At 47.8% G+C, this 17,713-nt stretch overlaps 1 protein-coding gene across 1 annotated transcript in view; it reads left to right on the top strand.

The window, feature by feature from the left end:
• The first annotated feature begins 1,460 nt into the window (after nucleotides 1–1,460).
• Nucleotides 1,461–17,713, top strand: part of CFAP99 (cilia and flagella associated protein 99) — a 64,231-nt gene continuing 47,978 nt past the window's right edge. Inside the window, exons 1-5 of the mRNA XM_060236329.1 lie at nucleotides 1,461–1,591; nucleotides 3,563–3,705; nucleotides 7,145–7,289; nucleotides 13,311–13,405; nucleotides 15,998–16,110. Of these exons, the coding sequence (XP_060092312.1) occupies nucleotides 3,595–3,705; nucleotides 7,145–7,289; nucleotides 13,311–13,405; nucleotides 15,998–16,110 (464 nt within the window). The 5' untranslated portion in view covers nucleotides 1,461–1,591; nucleotides 3,563–3,594. The remainder of the gene's footprint in view (nucleotides 1,592–3,562; nucleotides 3,706–7,144; nucleotides 7,290–13,310; nucleotides 13,406–15,997; nucleotides 16,111–17,713) is intronic.

Here is a 17,713-nt window from a genome sequence, read left to right as displayed (position 1 = left end):
CCACCCCCAAAGTCCCCAGATATTTCTTGATTTGCATTTGGCAACCCTTGTTCCTGGCTCCACCCCAATGTCTCCTGGCTCCACCCCCAATGTCTCCTGGCTCCAACCCCAAAGTCCCCAGATATTTCTTGAATTGGACTTGGCAACCCTTGTTCCTGGCTCCACCCCAATGTCTCCTGGCTCCACCCCCAATGTCTCTTGGCTCCACCCCCAAAGTCCCCAGATATTTCTTGACTTGGACTTGGCAACCCTTGTTCCTGGCTCCACCCCAATGTCTCTTGGCTCCACCCCCAAAGTCCCCAGATATTTCTTGAATTGGACTTGGCAACCCTTGTTCCTGGCTCCACCCCAATGTCTCCTGGCTCCACCCCCAATGTCTCTTGGCTCCACCCCCAAAGTCCCCAGATATTTCTTGACTTGGACTTGGCAACCCTTGTTCCTGGCTCCACCCCAATGTCTCCTGGCTCCACCCCCAAAGTCCCCAGCTATTTCTTGAATTGGACTTGGCAACCCTTGTTCCTGGCTCCACCCCAATGTCTCCTGGCTCCACCCCCAATGTCTCCTGGCTCCACCCCCAAAGTCCCCAGCTATTTCTTGAATTGCATTTGGCAACCCTTGTTCCTGGCTCCACCCCAATGTCTCCTGGCTCCACCCCCAAAGTCCCCAGATATTTCTTGATTTGCATTTGGCAACCCTTGTTCCTGGCTCCACCCCAATGTCTCCTGGCTCCACCCCCAATGTCTCCTGGCTCCACCCCCAAAGTCCCCAGATATTTCTTGAATTGGACTTGGCAACCCTTGTTCCTGGCTCCACCCCAATGTCTCCTGGCTCCACCCCCAAAGTCCCCAGCTATTTCTTGAATTGGACTTGGCAACCCTTGTTCCTGGCTCCACCCCAATGTCTCCTGGCTCCACCCCCAATGTCTCCTGGCTCCACCCCCAAAGTCCCCAGATATTTCTTGAATTGGCCTTGGCAACCCTTGTTCCTGGCTCCACCCCAATGTCTCCTGGCTCCACCCCCAAAGTCCCCAGATATTTCTTGAATTGGACTTGGCAACCCTTGTTCCTGGCTCCACCCCAATGTCTCCTGGCTCCACCCCCAATGTCTCTTGGCTCCACCCCCAAAGTCCCCAGATATTTCTTGAATTGGCCTTGGCAACCCTTGTTCCTGGCTCCACCCCAATGTCTCCTGGCTCCACCCCCAATGTCTCCTGGCTCCACCCCCAAAGTCCCCAGCCATTTCTTGAATTGCATTTGGTAACCCTAGGGCTACCGGATTCTTTGTGTTAGTGCATATTCTTAAGCTCGTCCGCGGAGCAGGTGGGCAGCTGGCGATCTTTAGCCGTCCCTGCTAGCGAACTGGCAGAGGCCTGCCCTGCCCAGCCAGGCGCCGCCCCGGTTGCTAGGCGACGCGAAGCCAACGGGCGCCGCCATCTTGTCTCGCTCGCGGGGTCCCTCCGAAGGGGGAGCGGCAGAGCGGACGGAGAGCAGCCCGCGGGGCTGGCGGGAAGGAGCCGGGGAACCGGGAGCGGCATGGCCCGCGCTCGCTGTCCGCCGTGCCGGCGCTTTGCAGAGCACAGTTGACACAGCTCGTGAGTCAGTCCTCCTGCCTGCAAAGCGACCTTTCCGCGGGGGGTGACAGCCCAACAAAATGTAATGGGGGGCATGAGCTCTCGTGGGCCCGCTTTTCTTCACACACCTGAGCAGAGGCTGCATCCGGTGGCACCTTGGAGACCAGCAGTGTTAGGGTTGCCAATCCCCAGGTGGGGGCAGGGGATCCCCCGGTTTGGAGGCCCTCCTCCCGCTTCAGGGTCGTCAGAAAGCAGGGGGAGGGGAGGGAAATGTCTGCTGGGAACTCTGTTATTCCCTATGGAGATTTATTCCTAGAGAAAATCATGGAGAATTGATCCGCAGGTATCTGGGGCTCTGGGGGGGGCTGTTTTTTGAGGTAGAGGCACCAAATTTTCAGCATAGCATCTGGAGCCTCTCCCCAAAATATCCCCCAAGTTTCAAAACTATTGGACCAGGGGGTCCAATTCTATGAGCCCCAAAAGAAGGTGCCCCTATCCTTCATCATTTCCTATGGAAGGAAGGCATTGAAAAGGTGTGCCGTCCCTTTAAATGTGATGGCCAGAACTCCCTTTGGAGTTCAATGATGCTTGTCACAGCCTTGATCTTGGCTCCACCCCTAATGTCTCCTGGCTCCACCCCCAAAGTCCCCAGATATTTCTTGAATTGGACTTGGCAAGCCTAAACAGTGTAATTCTGGGTATTTCTGTCTGGAACAGATCCAAGCGTGCAGCCGTGTTGGTCTGAAGCAACAGAACAAAGCAGGAGACAAGTGGGCACCTTTAAGACCAACAAAGTTTTATTCAGAAGGCAAGCTCATCAGACAAAACTGGAATGGCGAGCCATCTTTAAGTGTAGAGAAAGGGGGCAGTGAGCTGGTATGTAGAGCCATGGGAATGTGTTTTAGCAGATTAAAAGAATTGCAAATTGGGGGTCTGTGTTTGTTTGTTTAGTATAGTTAATTGGGCTGCAACAGCAGTGGAGGGTGATAAAAAGCAGACATGTCATAGGTCTGAAGTGCCTGGGTGTCATTCTGGCTTCTTAGTTTTGGGTTTAAATGGAGGGCGTTAGTATCTCAAGAAGTTATAGCAACATTATAGTTTGCCATTAGAAGAAAAGAATGCATTAGGATATAGTGGAAGATGGGTTAGTATATGTAATAATATATGTTGCTATAACTTCTTGAGATACTAATGCCCTCCATTTAAATACTAATACTAATGCCCTCCATTTAAACCCACAACTAAGAAGCCAGAATTATACCCAGATTTATGGCACTTCAGACCTATGACATGTCTGCTTTTTATCAGCCTCCACTGCTGTTACAGCCCAGTTAACTATACTAAACAAACAAACACAGACCCCAATTTGTGACATGTCATAAGTCTGAAGTGCCATAAATCTGGGTATCATTCTGGCTTCTTAGTTGTGGGTTTAAATGGAGGGCATTAGTATCTCAAGAAGTTTTAGCAACATATCTTATTACATATACTAACCCATTTTCCACTATATTCTAATGTAATCTTTTCTTCTAATGGCAAACTATAGTGTTGCTATAACTTCTTGAGATACTAATGCCCTCCATTTAAACCCACTACTAAGAAGCCAGAATGACACCCAGATTTATGGCACTTCAGACCTATGACATGTCTGCTTTTTATCACCCTCCACTGCTGTTGCAGCCCAGTTAACTATACTAAACAAACAAACACAGACCCCAATTTGTGATTCTTTTAATCTGCTGAGAACATTCCCATGACTCTACATACCAACTCACTGCCCACTTTCTCTATACTTAAAGATGGCTTGCCATTCCCATTTTGTCTGATGAAGTCTGCTTAAGAGCATACGAAAGCTTACATTCGGAATAAAACTTAGTTGGTCTTAAAGGTGCAACCTGTCTATCTGGAACAGTAATTACATTTATCCACTGAAACAATAAGGCTATTACATTTATATACACAAATTAATACTTGTATTTTCTTCACTTGCAGTTTAATGGTTTACAAAACTCTGCAAAGAAAAGATGGCTGGCCAGTTGAAACATATTGTAATAGTGATCCAACAGCTTAATCAATTCAGTCCTGAAAATGCGTGTGTTCAGGATTTCTTGGATAAATCAGCAAAGGATTTAAAAGTAAGTTAGCATCACCCTTTTTGGGGAGGGGGGGCTTTCCTTTACTTCTGATGTTTTTAGTCCTCAAGCATTGGAGTTGGTTTAGGCATGGTTCTTCTGCTAATCTGCACTCCCTCTGTATTTTCACAGTTGTGGAGTCTTTTCTTCCAGAGGATTTTCAAGGGAGTCGTCATCAGTGGTCTCATCAGTGGCATCAGAGCACCTCCCCTTTAAAAACAGAATTAAAATATAGCTATATCAAGAGCATTGTAACAAGTAATAATAGGTTAAGCAGATTTTCTGAGCTTCTAGCTTTCATTTCAAAAGACAAGCCTCTTCCCTTGCAGAGATGTGAGAAAAAGACATTTCTGTGAAGGAGCTAGAGATACACTCTTTTTAAAAAGCTGGGAATTCAGAGAATCTGCTAAGTCTGTTGTTTACAGCACAGTAGTGCTATATTGATATTTGAGTACCTTTGGGGAAAAAGAAAAGCCACTCAGCTTCAGGACTGGGGAGAGGAGAGGTAGTGGTTTGGCCTCTACAGTACAGTCATCAAAAAGTAGGCTGGAGGTCTGTGGTGGGCAGGGCTTTTTTGTATCAGGAACTCCTTTGCATATTAGGCCACACATCCCGATGTAGCCAATCCTCCAAGAGCTTACAGGGCTCTTGGTACAGGGGTTACTGTAAGCTCCAGGAGGATTGGCTACATCAGGGTGTGTGTGGTCTAATATGCAAAGGAGTTCCTGCTACAAAAAAAAGCCCCGGTGGTGGGATTAGTTAGGGGAAAGAAAAATATACAGGAGGGAACAAGCAACTCAGAATCAGCCTCTCCTAAAAAACCAGGGTAAAAGTCTCAAAAGAAGGGGAGGGGGAAAAGGAAAAGCAAAAAGACAAAACCGAAGGACAAAAATGTATGTGGAAACTGGGGGATAAACCAAAGCAGTGTGGGGCCAGAACTGACAAAAAGAAATGCGGCAAACCTCTTGGTTTGTTTGGAATTCTAAAATTGTAATACACATTGGCAGACTTCCTGTAGCAGACTTCCCACTCAGAGATGGGAAGGAACCAGGAACTTTAGCAAAAACAGGTTTTTTTCCTGAGGCCCCTAAGAAGCTCCTGTGATATATTTACGCCATGAGAATGAGTAAAATGCTTCTTAAAGCAAGTATTTTTACACTCAAAATGTACAGCATGAACAAAGTCTGATGACTTTTTAAATTTTTCCAACAAATAGATAGGGAAACTGTGAGGAGCACTGAAAAAAAAAACCTGGTATGAAATATTTGTTGCAGTAGAGCAATGTCTTGTATACAAAGAAGAAGCCCTGCAGGGGGCAGCAAGCTCTAGATAGGCAGGTGTGAAGTGGAGTATCTTGCTAAAGGGGGTCTTTCTGTCAAGCATAGGTATTTCAAGTAATCAAGCAGTTGTTGGATACAAAGACTTGGTTTATTGATAATCCATTGTTGCTCAAGGTGCAGCACCTTGAGAGTGATACAGAGTTGCTCATGGCATGGTGTTTTAAGCATTACATCAAAGGGTATAGGAAAGATAGCTTCAAGGCATAATAAACATGTGTGAATCGTTACAGCTATGCAAAACTATTATCTGCGGTTGAAACTTTCCTCGGACTCGCACATTCTTGTCCCTGTTGATAAACAATGAATGGGAACTGTTCAGGGGGGGGGGGAGGCACCTCCTTTCTTTCTATCATCAAAGTTATAGCATTCCTACATTTGCTACCCAGAGGTGGGAAAGAGGAAAGGGAGGTGAGAAGGCAAGAGTGCGCGGGGGGGGGGGGCGGTTGAGCTTTGATATGCAGCTATGAGAAAGGACAGTTGTCAGGACTATAGAGGAAGAAATCAGAATCCAATAATGCACAGAAATAGCATGCTTGACAGTATACAAAGAAGAAGTCCTGCAGGGGGCAGCAAGCTCTAGATAGGCAGGTGTGAAGTGGAGATCTTGCTAAAGGGGGTCTGCCTGGTCTGTCTGTAGAATACCAGTCTTATGCTTTTCTTCTAGGAACTCTCTGCACTAGTAAGGCAGCTAGGTTTGTCTCCTATCTTTCCTATCCACTTCATTAGTTCCTAAATAAAGCTTTCTAAACCTTTAATCAGTTCTGTGTCCTGAGTGTTGCACAGGCATTCTGTCAATGATATCTTCTCCGTTGGAATGAAAAAACAACCTTGTGTTACAAAGCATTAACTCGTTCCAAATGCACAGCGTGAAAAAAGTGTAAAGGACTTGCTCAGGTTTTTTTTTTCAATGCAGTGTTGGGGAGCCCTGAAAAAAGAATAAACTACTTATATTGTAGACGTATACAATATGTTAAGGTTTTTAGTGTAATAATTTGTGCAACAATTAATATGCTAAATCATGTTAAGTGATAATACGTAGAGTTCCGTGTTTTAATATCCGGACAGGCTGGTAATCCTGCATATTGTGAGTCTATGGCAGATTTTCTGTCCAAATAATGCACTTCCTTTTGTTTATTGCAAAACATGTTTTCTATCTTTTCTTATCTCCCAGATGACAAAAACTAAAGATACATGTACTTTGATAGCACAGGGTGCAACAGCTCTTTCTCAGGTTTCCGGTATACTTGTGATTTTTCTTGTAGAGAATTGATATATTTATATTTTAAATTCTAAAAATAACAAAATTAGTGCAATTCAATATGCCAAATTATAAATGGTGGCTTTTGTGTTAAATTAGTAAAAAAAAGTTTAGCCCTGATCGGAAAGTAAGTATTGCACATATTTTGTTTTTTTTCCCAAATGTCCATGTTTTTTTGCCCTGCGGCTTGAAAATTTCCAGAAATTTGATCTCTGTTCTCCCACTCCCTCCTCATGCTGTTCTTTAGGGGCCATTATTCTCCAGCTCCTAGCAGCCCCGTGGCACAAGTTGTAAAGCTGCAGTACCTCAGTCCTAAGCTCTCTGCTCATGACTTGAGTTCAGTCCCTGCGGAAGCTAGATTCAGGTAGCCAGCTCAGAAAATTGATCTGAGATCAAAAAAGAGATCAAATTTCCAGAAATGTGATATCTCTTCTCCCACTCTCTCCTCATGCTGTTCTTTAGGGACCCTTATCCTTCAGCTCCTAGCTGCCCCATGGTACAGAGTGGTAAAGCTGCAGTACTGTTAATGTTGAGCGTTTTTTTTCAGACTTGCTGGTTTTTTGTTTTGTTTTTTTTGCCATCAAGTCGCAGCAGACTTGTCGTGATGCTGCTGCAAGGGTTTTCAAGGCAAGAGATATTTAGAGGTGGTTTACCGTTGACTTCCTCCGTGTCACAATCCTGGTGTTCCTTGGACGTCTCCCATCTCCTGTCCAAATACTAACCAAGGTTGAGCCTGCTTAGCTTCCAAGATCTGATGACAAGATTGGGCTTGCCTGTTATAGCAGAACGATAATAGCTGATCACGTGCGTTCATATTGCTTACGTTAATGTTTTATCTCTACAGAGCTTTAATGTCGACGATGAAACCTTTTTGATGGAGATTTTGTCTGGTTGTATAGAATATAAACCTTTATTGGATGTGGTAGTCAATGCATTTTATATCCGTGATGGAAAACATTGTATGTTGTCTGATCGTAATCTGTATGTTGGTAAGTATTATTATTATTGCTTTGTTGCTTTTATTGTTTTATGAATTTATGTTTTTATGGATTTTATGTTGTAAGGTGCCCTGAGCCCACCCACAGGATAGGGAATAATAATAATAACAGTAATAATAACAATTCTCAGCTTTATGCATACGTACTGTTTCATTTTAAGTGCTGCTCTGTAAACAACTTTGATAAGTTATGACTGAGGTGCTAAGCTCCCCCCCGCCTTCCTCAAGCTCCGCCCCCAAATCTCCAGGAGTTTCTCAGCACAGAGCTGGAAACTCTATTTTCAACTCATTTAAAAAAAAAAATGGCCGCTATACTGAAGTACTACAAAAGATAGGAGTTCCTTTTCAAAATACTGTTGCCAAAGCCTTTGTTCTCAGTAGTTCATAGAGTAGATTGCAAAAGCTGCCAGGGGTGGAAAGTGCCTTCATATCACAGCCAATGTAGGGCAGGATGTTCAAGGCAAGGGACCATTGCCTGTCTCTCTGTAGTAACTCTGGACTTCCTGTGGTCCCCGACCCTTAAATAAGCTTGTTTTACCTTCCTTGCTGTAAATCTGCAAGGAACTGAGTAGGGCGCAATCCAAAATTACTCGGCAAACTTCTTCTACAGTATATATAGTCAGAATATTTATTTATTTACGTTATATTTATATCCCACCCATTCGATGCAGACTCAAGGCAGCGAACATAAAATACACAATAACAATAAGCAATATTAAAACAGCAAAACAATAACTCAATCAAAATTACAATGGTGCTACTTCAGCTGTTCAGGCGGATCATATAATATTTTCCTTTCTCAACGCGTACAGATTCCAGGCAGTTGGTACTGAAACGTGATGGATCCAGATGCAGTAGCAGCCCTCTCCCGTTAGATGTTACATGGCCAGGGGTGGCCAATGGTAGCTCTCCAGATGTTTTTTTTTGCCTACAACTCCCATCAGCCCCAGCCATTGGCTGTAGTGGCTGGGGCTGATGGGAGTTGTAGGCAAAAAGCATCTGGAGAGCTACCATCGGCCACCCCTGTTATATACCATCCAAAACAGTTCAGTCTTGCAGGCCCTGCGGAACTGATGGCTTTTGGGAAGGGTGTTCCAGAGTATTGGGGCTGCAACCAAGAAGATTTTTGCTCTGGTGGAATTAAGCCTAGCCACTTTTAGCCCAGGGACAGTCAAAAGATTTGGAGAACTTGATCGAAGTGCTCTTTGGGGGACATGTGGGGCAAGATGGTCCCGCAGCTAGGTAGGTCCTAGGCCATATAGGGCTTTGAAGGTTAATACCAGGACCTTGAAACGGATTCGGTATGCAACAGTCAGTCAGTGCAGCGCTCTCAGCACAGGCTGAATGTGCTCCTGCCGAGGAAGCCCCATTAGTAGCCGCATTCTGCACCAGCTGCAGCTTCTGAATCTGAGTCAAGGGCAGCCCCATGTCGAGAGCGTTACAGTAATTGATTCTCGAGGTGGCCGAGGCGTGGCTCACCATTTCTAAGTCGCCGCGCCCAAGGTAGGTGGTAAAAGGTGGTAAAAGGGTGGTAAAAAGTGACTCTAGCAGTGGCTGCTACTTGGGCCTCCATAGTTAAGGAGGACTCCAGGAGCGCTCCCAAGCTCTTAACCCTCAGTGCTGGCATTAGTGGCACCCCATCAAAGGTTGTTAAAGGGATCACCCTTCTCGAGCTGCTGTGACTTAGAGAACCTCCATCTTCATTTAATTCCGTCTTTGTTTAATTCAAGTCATTTTAAGCTTAACGTTTATTCTGACTATATTTATACACTGTAGTGTAGAAGAAGTTTGTTGAGTAATTTTGGATTGTGCCCTACTCACAGTTCCTTGTTCTGTCTTGGTTTCTATTGGCTGTGATTTTCCTGTTTTGTAAATCTGCAAGAACCGTTTTACAATAACAAAGCACGCTATCTTCTTAAGCTGCTTTGCACCCACCAATGAGTCTCGCTCAAGGGGAAGGGGAGGCAGCAGCCTTCCCAGCAGGCCTTGGGAGGTGGCAGTCAAGCTGCTGAGGCCACGGGTGTGACACAGCGACTCAGTGGCTGGTGGGACATGGCACCAGCAAGTCATCACACTCCAGCTGCTCCATGTTCCAATATCTGCACGCCTGCTTGGTGCTGCTGCGGCTGTGGCCCTGACACCTCCTTTCTTCAGTTTAGTAGACTGTGCACCTTGTGTTTCTAAACCTACAGGAGAGGGGGAAAAAATCAAGTGTAACGCACATGGTGCTCATGTATTGGTCAGGATAAGGTGATGCACACTGGGACAAAAAAACCCCCCAGTTTCAAGTGTAGGCTAATAGAGTATGAACTTGTTAATTCACTGCCACAGGAGGTGGTGGCGGCCACAAGCATAGCCACCTTCAAGAGGGGTTTAGATAAAAATATGGAGCAGAGGTCCATAAGTGGCTATTAGCCACAGTGTGTGTGTATGTATAAAAAAATTTGCCACTGTGTGACACAGAGTGTTGGACTGGATGGGCCATTGGGCTGATCCAACATGGTTTCTCTTATGTTCTTATGTGACGCAGAGTGTTGGACTGGATGGGCCACTGGCCTGATCCAACAGGGCTTCTCTTATGTTCTTCTGTGACACAGAGTGTTGGACTGGATGGGCCACTGGCCTGATCCAACAGGGCTTCTCTTATGTTCTTATGTGACCCAGAGTGTTGGACTGGATGGGCCACTGGCCTGATCCAACATGGCTTCTCTTATGTTCTTATGTGACACAGAGTGTTGCACTGGAGGGGCCATTGGCCTGATCCAACATGGCTTCTCTTATGTTCTTCTGTGACACAGAGTGTTGGACTGGATGGGCCATTGGCCTGATCCAACATGGCTTCACTTATGTTCTTATATGACTCAGAGTGTAGGACTGGATGGGCCACTGGCCTGATCCAACAGGGCTTCTCTTATGTTCTTATGTGACACAGAGTGCTGGACTGGATGGGCCACTGGCCTGATCCAACATGGCTTCTCTTATGTTCTTCTGTGACACAGAGTGTTGGACTGGATGGGCCATTGGCCTGATCCAACATGGCTTCTCTTATGTTCTTATGTGACCCAGAGTGTTGGACTGGATGGGCCATTGGCCTGATCCAACATGGCTTCTCTTATGTTCTTAGACTGAGAGGGAGAAAGTTCTTGGGGTCATAATGGATAGCTCCATGAAAGCGCCCACGCAATGTGCTCCAGCAGTGAAAAAGGCAAACTCTAGCAGGGATTAGTAGAAAAGGGACTGAGAATAAAACGGCTGATATTGTAATGCCCCTGTATAGATCTGTGGTGTGGCCTCATTTGGAATATTGTGTACAGCGCAGAAAGGACATTGCAGAGCTGGGAGAAGTGCAGAGGAGGGCAGCCAAGATTATTCGGGGGCCTGGAGCACCTTCCCTCTGAGGAAAGGGGGAAGAGCCGGGGCTTTTCAGTTTAGAAAAGAGGTGACTAAGGGAGGGCATGGCAGAGGGTTTACAGAATTATGCATGGGGTGGGAAGGGTTGACAAAAAGAACTTTTTCTTCCTCTCCCAAAGTGCTGCACCAAAATGCTAGAAAATGTGGGATTTGCTGCCAGAGAATGTAGTGATAGCCACAGGAATGAACAGCTTTAAAAGGGGATCAGATAGATTTATGGAGGATAAAGTCTATCTGTGGCTCCTAGCCATGGTGGCTGAGTGGAACCTCTGCATTCAGAGGCACTAACAGCCCAATCCAGACATAAGCGGCGGCCAGCCATGGTGTAGCTGCCGCGCCGCTAATAGACTTCCTGAGGACTTCGGCACGCTGGAGCGTGGGGAGGGGAGAGGCGTAGCTTGCCGTGAGGGAGACGGTTGCCATGGCAACGCCGCTGGCATAGGCACGCAAGGGAGGCGGAGGCAGCCAGAGGAGAGGGCCAGCCCACCCTCCCCCATTGGGCAGTCCTGGTGCATGCACCGCAGCTTGTGACGGTCAGGAATGGGGAGAGCCCCAGAGAGGCTGATAGCCATCCCCAACCTGCCCCCAAACAGAGAATGGAGCCAATGATGGGCAGACCATCAAAGGAAAAGGAGAGACGTCCCACCAGCATGGGGAGTGAACAGGAGTGAGACTGGGCATGCCTGCACGAGAAACCTGCTTGGTGGCGAGGCAGGGGTGGAGATGAGGGCGAGACAGGCCCGCATGGCACCACGGAGAAGCCATCAGTCACCTCACACCCTCCGCTGTCAGAGACTCTGCCAATGGCAGGCAGACAAGCAGGAAGTACCAAGTGCAGGAGTTCACTGTCATAGACAGTGGCTGGAATGTGTGTCTGGGAGCCCAGCAGCAGACACCCCCCACCTAGAGATCCCCTGTGCTGCCCTGACGCTCCCTGCCATGTGCTCGAAATACCTCCCCTGCGGGCTGCAGAACTCAGAGTGCGAGTGCATCAGCCACAGAACTCTGAGTCCACTTCATCAGCCCCCCCTTAGTGCCCTGCGCACAACAGCCCTGCGGGGTTGGGTAGGCTGTCAGCCCAGGCAGGCTGAGGGGCGGCACTCCCCTCCCTTGTCCAGCCACATGGGGTGCAGTGTGGCAGCTCATAGAGCGTTCCCCCCCCCCCAAAACCAAGTCTGCCCACCCTCCCAGGCATTCCCTCGGAGAGGCCACTAACAGAGGGGGGGTTGCCCAGGGAACGCGCAGCAGTTGCCAAGCAGGAGAGACAACAGAGGGCACAGCTCACACACACAGAAGCCTCTGTGTTGCAGTCCCACCTGCAATACAGATACAGAGTTCAAAAGCACCTGCAGGGGCGGCAGCTGGAAGAGCAGAGTGTGTTGCAGCCGGGCGCTCTCTTAAAGGGACAGTCTCTGACCCACCTCCCCGCATCGGGGCAGTTGCCACACACACACACCCTGCCCTTCCAGGGGTTAGGAATGCAGCAGAGGGCAGACCAAGGGAAGGGAGCAGGCGGCAGCACAGGGCAGTGGGGTCAGCAAATGCTCCCTGCCGGAGCCCACTGGCTAGTTCAAGTGCCAGAGACGCTCGCACACCAAGCGGTCGAGAGCGAGGAGAGGGGGAGGCCAGGGGGGCAGTGGAACTTACCCAGCCATGGGCGACAATCCTCGCATGCAGAGCCTCCAGGAGCCCAGAACCCGTGGAGACCTGGAAACAAGAGCAGTTAGTCCCAGGGGAGAGACCTCTCTCCCCCTTGCAAGTCAAAGATACTGTCAAATCAACCGCGCAGTGCAAAACCAGTCACCAACGTGCCTGCCTGTCCCTCACTCTAAGTCTGTATGGTGGGGAGCTCGCCGGCAGAGCTTTCCGCCATGCGAACCTGTCCCTAACAACTGAGTTGTGCGAGGCCAGAGCTGAAGTATTTCTAGCAGGGGGTCACGATTGGGCGCCGGTGAGGAGGCTTGCCAGGCCGAGGTGCGAGGGGATTGGTGAGGCAATCACGCCGCTCCCCAAGGGGTTTGCGAGCTTCCACGGTGGCGGAGGTGATCTTTGTTTTTGGTTTCAACAAGTGTCTATGGGACATGCCGCTATTTTTGCCGGCGTGACGTTGCACCTCTCGGGGTGGGGGGGCGTGTCATGAGCCAAACTGCTCAGGAAGCCGCCTAAGCCTGGCCACACCCCCAACTCCACTCCCTCCTCCACCCTAACAGCGCGCTCTGCCTCACTTCCGCCCACGCTTGGGCGCAGCCCTCAGACGCCGCTGCCCTTGTGCGGCCCCCCGCCCACGTAACTCCCCTCCACTGTGGCGCCGCCGGTCGTACACACCCTTCCTGCGCCCACGTAGTGGCTCGTCTGCTCCCAAAAGACTTTTCGCACCACCTCTCTGGATTGTGCTGTAAATCTCTGAATCCAAGAGCCAGGAGGCAACATTAGGGGAAGGCCCGAGCCTCTGTGCCCTGTTGTTGACTGTCTAAAAGAACTGCTTGGCTGCTGTATGAGACAGGACGCTGGACTAGATGGTTCTGATTCATCAGGGCTCCTCTCATGTTCTTATTCATATTGCTCTGGCCAGTATAATTCTAACGCATTTCTCTTTCCATAGTTGTCTGTTATCTGGCCACTTTTCAGCTGGAGGGGCTTGGGCTTCAGCAGTTCAGCAGAATGGTCAAGTCACTGAATGCTGCTAAGATATGTAAGGTAATTAAAGTCATTTCAAGCAAAATTTGAAACAAAAACGTGCCACTATTATTTAAGCCTCTGCGCACACGTGTGTGTGAGCAAGAAATCTGATTAGATTTTAAATTATATGTTTCACTTTTGTAAACCATGTAATGCACCTTGAGTCTCAAGTAGAAAATTGGTAAATAACTAATAAAATATAAATAAACAAAAAAAGAAGATACCACCTCTGTACCCCTTTGCCCCCCCCCCCTTCATAAAATTTTTCTGGCTATGGGCCGGGGTGGCTTCCTTTGGCACTTCCAGGGGCTGGAAGGGATAGGGCAGGGCAAGTTGTAACTGCTCTTCCCTCAAGGAAAGCAGCCTTCCCCCCAGGGCATCTTTCTTTCTCCTTTCTCTTTTTTCTATTGCCTTCTGCAGGATTTTTGCCATCACTAGTTTGCAGAAGTCTGGGATGACAGGGCTTTAATAGTGCATGCGCAGCACACAACACAACAGACTTGAACGACAGATGTCTCCAGGTGGGGAGACATACTGTCAGTCAGTTTAGAGATATCATGCCCTGGGTGGTGTTTTCCAACTCAACTGGGCACACCACCTCATTTACATCTTTTTGCCTGTTCCACTCATCACCAGAGTGTTCAACAGAATAGCCCAGAAGGACACAAATTCTGGTCCCTTCCTTTTGACTGTAAGCAGGCTTCGAATTCAGCAGGAGCTCACAGGAGCATACCTCCTGAATCTTTCTGAGGGTTCCCCCTCCTCCTCCACACCTACCTTGTCCATTGAATAGGAGGTGCAGCTGCATAACAATCCCTGGATTAGGAGAGCAGGCAGCCAACCAGCTAGCAGGAGCTTTGCCACGCCCCCAGCAGCCCTCATTAACCCCTGGAGAAGCCCATGCCACCCTTTCTCCACTTCTTATGTGATTTTGGGCGGCTTGCTGGCCTTTTGACTGGGGCGGGAGCAGCCCAGGAGAGCCCCAAGAGAGCGAGGCCTGCTCGGGCTGGCTGGATCTCTAGCCAGCCCAAGCAGGCCTTGCTCGCCCAGGGTTCTCCTTTCTTGCTTTTGGCTGGGGGTGGCGGCGTATGCTAATGAGTTATGCTAATGAGCTCCACCACCTGTTTTTCTACAAAACGACCCCGACTGTAAGCAAGGTTGGTTTACAAAGGTACTGCCGTTTGCTGAGGGCCTTCAGTTCCTCGTTAAGCATACAAGTTCCTGTTGCATAATCATAGCATAATTCTACATACAGAATTGCCCAAGCTGAATCTGATTGCAAAATTGCTTGATAATTACCTCCCATCAGTAGTAGAAGAAGAAGAGCAGGATTTTACACCCTTCTTTTCTCTGCCCTAACTTTAGTCTCAAAGTGGCTTACAATTCCCTTACCTTCCTCTTCCCACAACAGGCACCTTGGTGGCTAATAGCACTGATGGACCTCTGCTCCATATTTTTATCCATTCCCCTCTTAAAGCTGGCTATGCTTGTAGCTGCCACTACCTCCTGTGGCAGTGAATTCCACATGATAATCACCCTTTGGGTGAAGAAGGACTTCCTTTTATCCATTCTAACCCGACTGCTCAGCAATTTCATTGAATGCCCACAAGTTCTTGTATTGTAAGGGAGAAAAGTACTTCTTTCTCTACCTTCTCCATCCCATGCATAATCTTGTAAACCTCTATCATGTCACCCCGCAGTCGACGTTTCCCCAAGCTAAAGAGCCCCAAGCGTTTTAACCTTTCTTCATAGGGAAAGTGTTCATGGGTGGGGTTTGTTCATGGGTGGGGTTTTCTCTCATCCCCATAACCTCGGTCCTAGAATGCTTGCTGCATTTAGATTCTTTAGGTTAGAAATATTCTTTCCTGAGAGAAATCCTAGCTGTGGCATATAGTGCCACTGACCAACTGGTTTGTATAGTGACTGATTAGAACAATGGTCAAGCGCTGTGCTACCAGCTTAGAAAAATCAAAAGGCAAGCAAAAAAGAATCAGTATCCTGTTGTACTGAACGGTGTGATAATATCATAGTCCACAGTCTCAAAAAGCTCCAAGAGATCCAGATGTACGTAAACTTGTAAAAATGTCCTTGTCACTGTTCAGTTAAATTTTGTCCCTCTTACTGCTGTTATCCATTTTTGTTATTGGTAAACTCCGTCATTCATAAGAACATAAGAACATAAGAGAAGCCATGTTAGATCAGGCCAATGGCCCATCCAGTCCAACATTCTGTGTCACACAGCGGCCAAATATATATATATATATATATATATATACACACACACACACACACACACACACACACACACACTGTGGCTAATAGCCACTGATGGACCTCTGCTCCATATTTTTATCTAACCCCTTCTTGAAGCTGGCTATGCTTGTGGACGCCACCACCTCCTGTGGCAGTGAATTCGTACACGGTAACCTGTGAACACAACATAATTTGAATGTTTACATGGTAACCTGTGAGCACAACATAATTTGGACTTGTTTGTACATTGACAATACAAGTATCAATGTGAAGCACGATCAGTTAATGATCAGCTACTGTTTTATCTTTTTTGTGCAGTTCAGATAATCAGTCCCTTACCATTTCAACCGTGTCTAGTTTCTCAGGTTCTTTTTCAATCTCATGAATCTGAGCACATGGATAAAGGACGAGTGGAGCCAGATATATGATTCTGCTTATGTAACAACTACTTGGATGGAACCACTGCTGAGGCAAGTGATAATATGTGTTATATGTTTAGCAGTTGGACAAAATTCACCATTGTAGCCCGACACTGTAACTACCGAAATGGCTGTGGCATTGCCATATTAATTCTGACATTCATATGAACAAAGTCCAGAGTGGTGGCAGTTTCAATAAAACAAACTTCTGTAAGATATAATCTATTTCTTCAGTTATTACAAGCTCTCCGTAAAAACTCTTTTCACATCTACTGGGTTCATACAGTAAGTTAAGCCCGTGGTCAACCAACTAAATTTGCCAGTGGTCTTATTATTTAGTGCCAGTTATAGTTTTGAGAGGCCAGTCTTCACACTCTTAACCCTTGCCAGTGCACTGCCGGTATCACCAGCATTACTCATTTGAGTTTTAATTATCCACAGGGTCGGCCCTAGGGTGCATAGCCCCCCAGGCAGCCTCGCTGCCCCCGCTGCCCCTCTTGTTGTGCCACCTCCTTCTTCCTCCCTTCCTCACAATTTTAATGCCCGGGAACTGGCAGTAAAGGGCTGCGTTCCTTGGGCTCTTTAAAGGTCTCTCCTCCTGCTGATCAGCTGATTGGCAGGGGGGCGGCCTTTAAAGAGCTCGGCGCTTCACCACCGGTTCCTGGGCATTAAAATCGAGAGGAAGGAAGAGGCTGGGGAGGCAAATAGGCATTTGCCTAGGGGGCGGGGCAGGGGGGAGGCCGAATTTGGCGCCCCTGCCCTGCTGGCGCCCTAGGCAATTGCCTAGTTTGCCTAGTGGGCGAGCTGGCCCTGATTATCCATTTGATTCTTATCCTGCCCTTCCTCACACATGGAGTGGCCTTCTACTGAATCAGACCCTTGGTCCATCAAGGTCAGTATTGTCTACCCGGACTGGCAGCATCTGAGGTTGAGATCTTTCACATCACCTATTGCCTGCTCTTTTTTTAAATGGAAGATGCTGGAGATTGAGCCTGGGACCTTCTGCGTGCCAAGCAGAGGCTCTTCCACTGAGCCACAGCCACAGCCCCTCCTGCAAGCCGATCAATGTGAGGAAGGGGGCTTGCAGTCTCCCATTCATCATCCTGTCTTCTTTGCGCTCCCGCATTAGAACTCCACCTGCGCAGACCAACCATGAACATTCCAACAGCACCTGACAATGCAAGGAAGTCTCCTGCTACCCTTCAGAGCTATTTCCTGCCAGCAGCACCTATAATGGGGAGGTGTCAGTCCATTTGTGCAACTTTGGCTAAAGCCCAGTGTGGTTACGTAAAAGATGATGGTTACGAGAGAGCATTTTGAAATGGGCGAGTTAAGTACTTGCTGATTCCCACTGTTGAAATCAGTGGCGTTTAAAAGTGCTCCATTCTGGCTGGATGATGCACAGATTCTCATCACAATGCATGCTGCTTTGGAAACCCCGCTGAACCTAAGCGCCTGTATCCCTTAGGATAGTTTCAGGTGGGTAGCCATGTAGGTCTTCAGCAGAACAGCTCGATTTGAGTCCACTGGCACCTTTGAGACAAACAAGGTTTTTTGAGGGTGTGAGCTTTTGAGTCAAAGCTCCCTTCATCAGATATCTGACAAAGCTTATGCCCCCAAAATCTTGTTTTCTAATGGACTCAAATCTAGCTGT

Source organism: Heteronotia binoei, chromosome 4, assembly GCF_032191835.1.
Source record: "Heteronotia binoei isolate CCM8104 ecotype False Entrance Well chromosome 4, APGP_CSIRO_Hbin_v1, whole genome shotgun sequence".
Classification (NCBI taxonomy): domain Eukaryota; kingdom Metazoa; phylum Chordata; class Lepidosauria; order Squamata; family Gekkonidae; genus Heteronotia; species Heteronotia binoei.
This window is presented reverse-complemented; position numbering and strand designations above follow the sequence as displayed.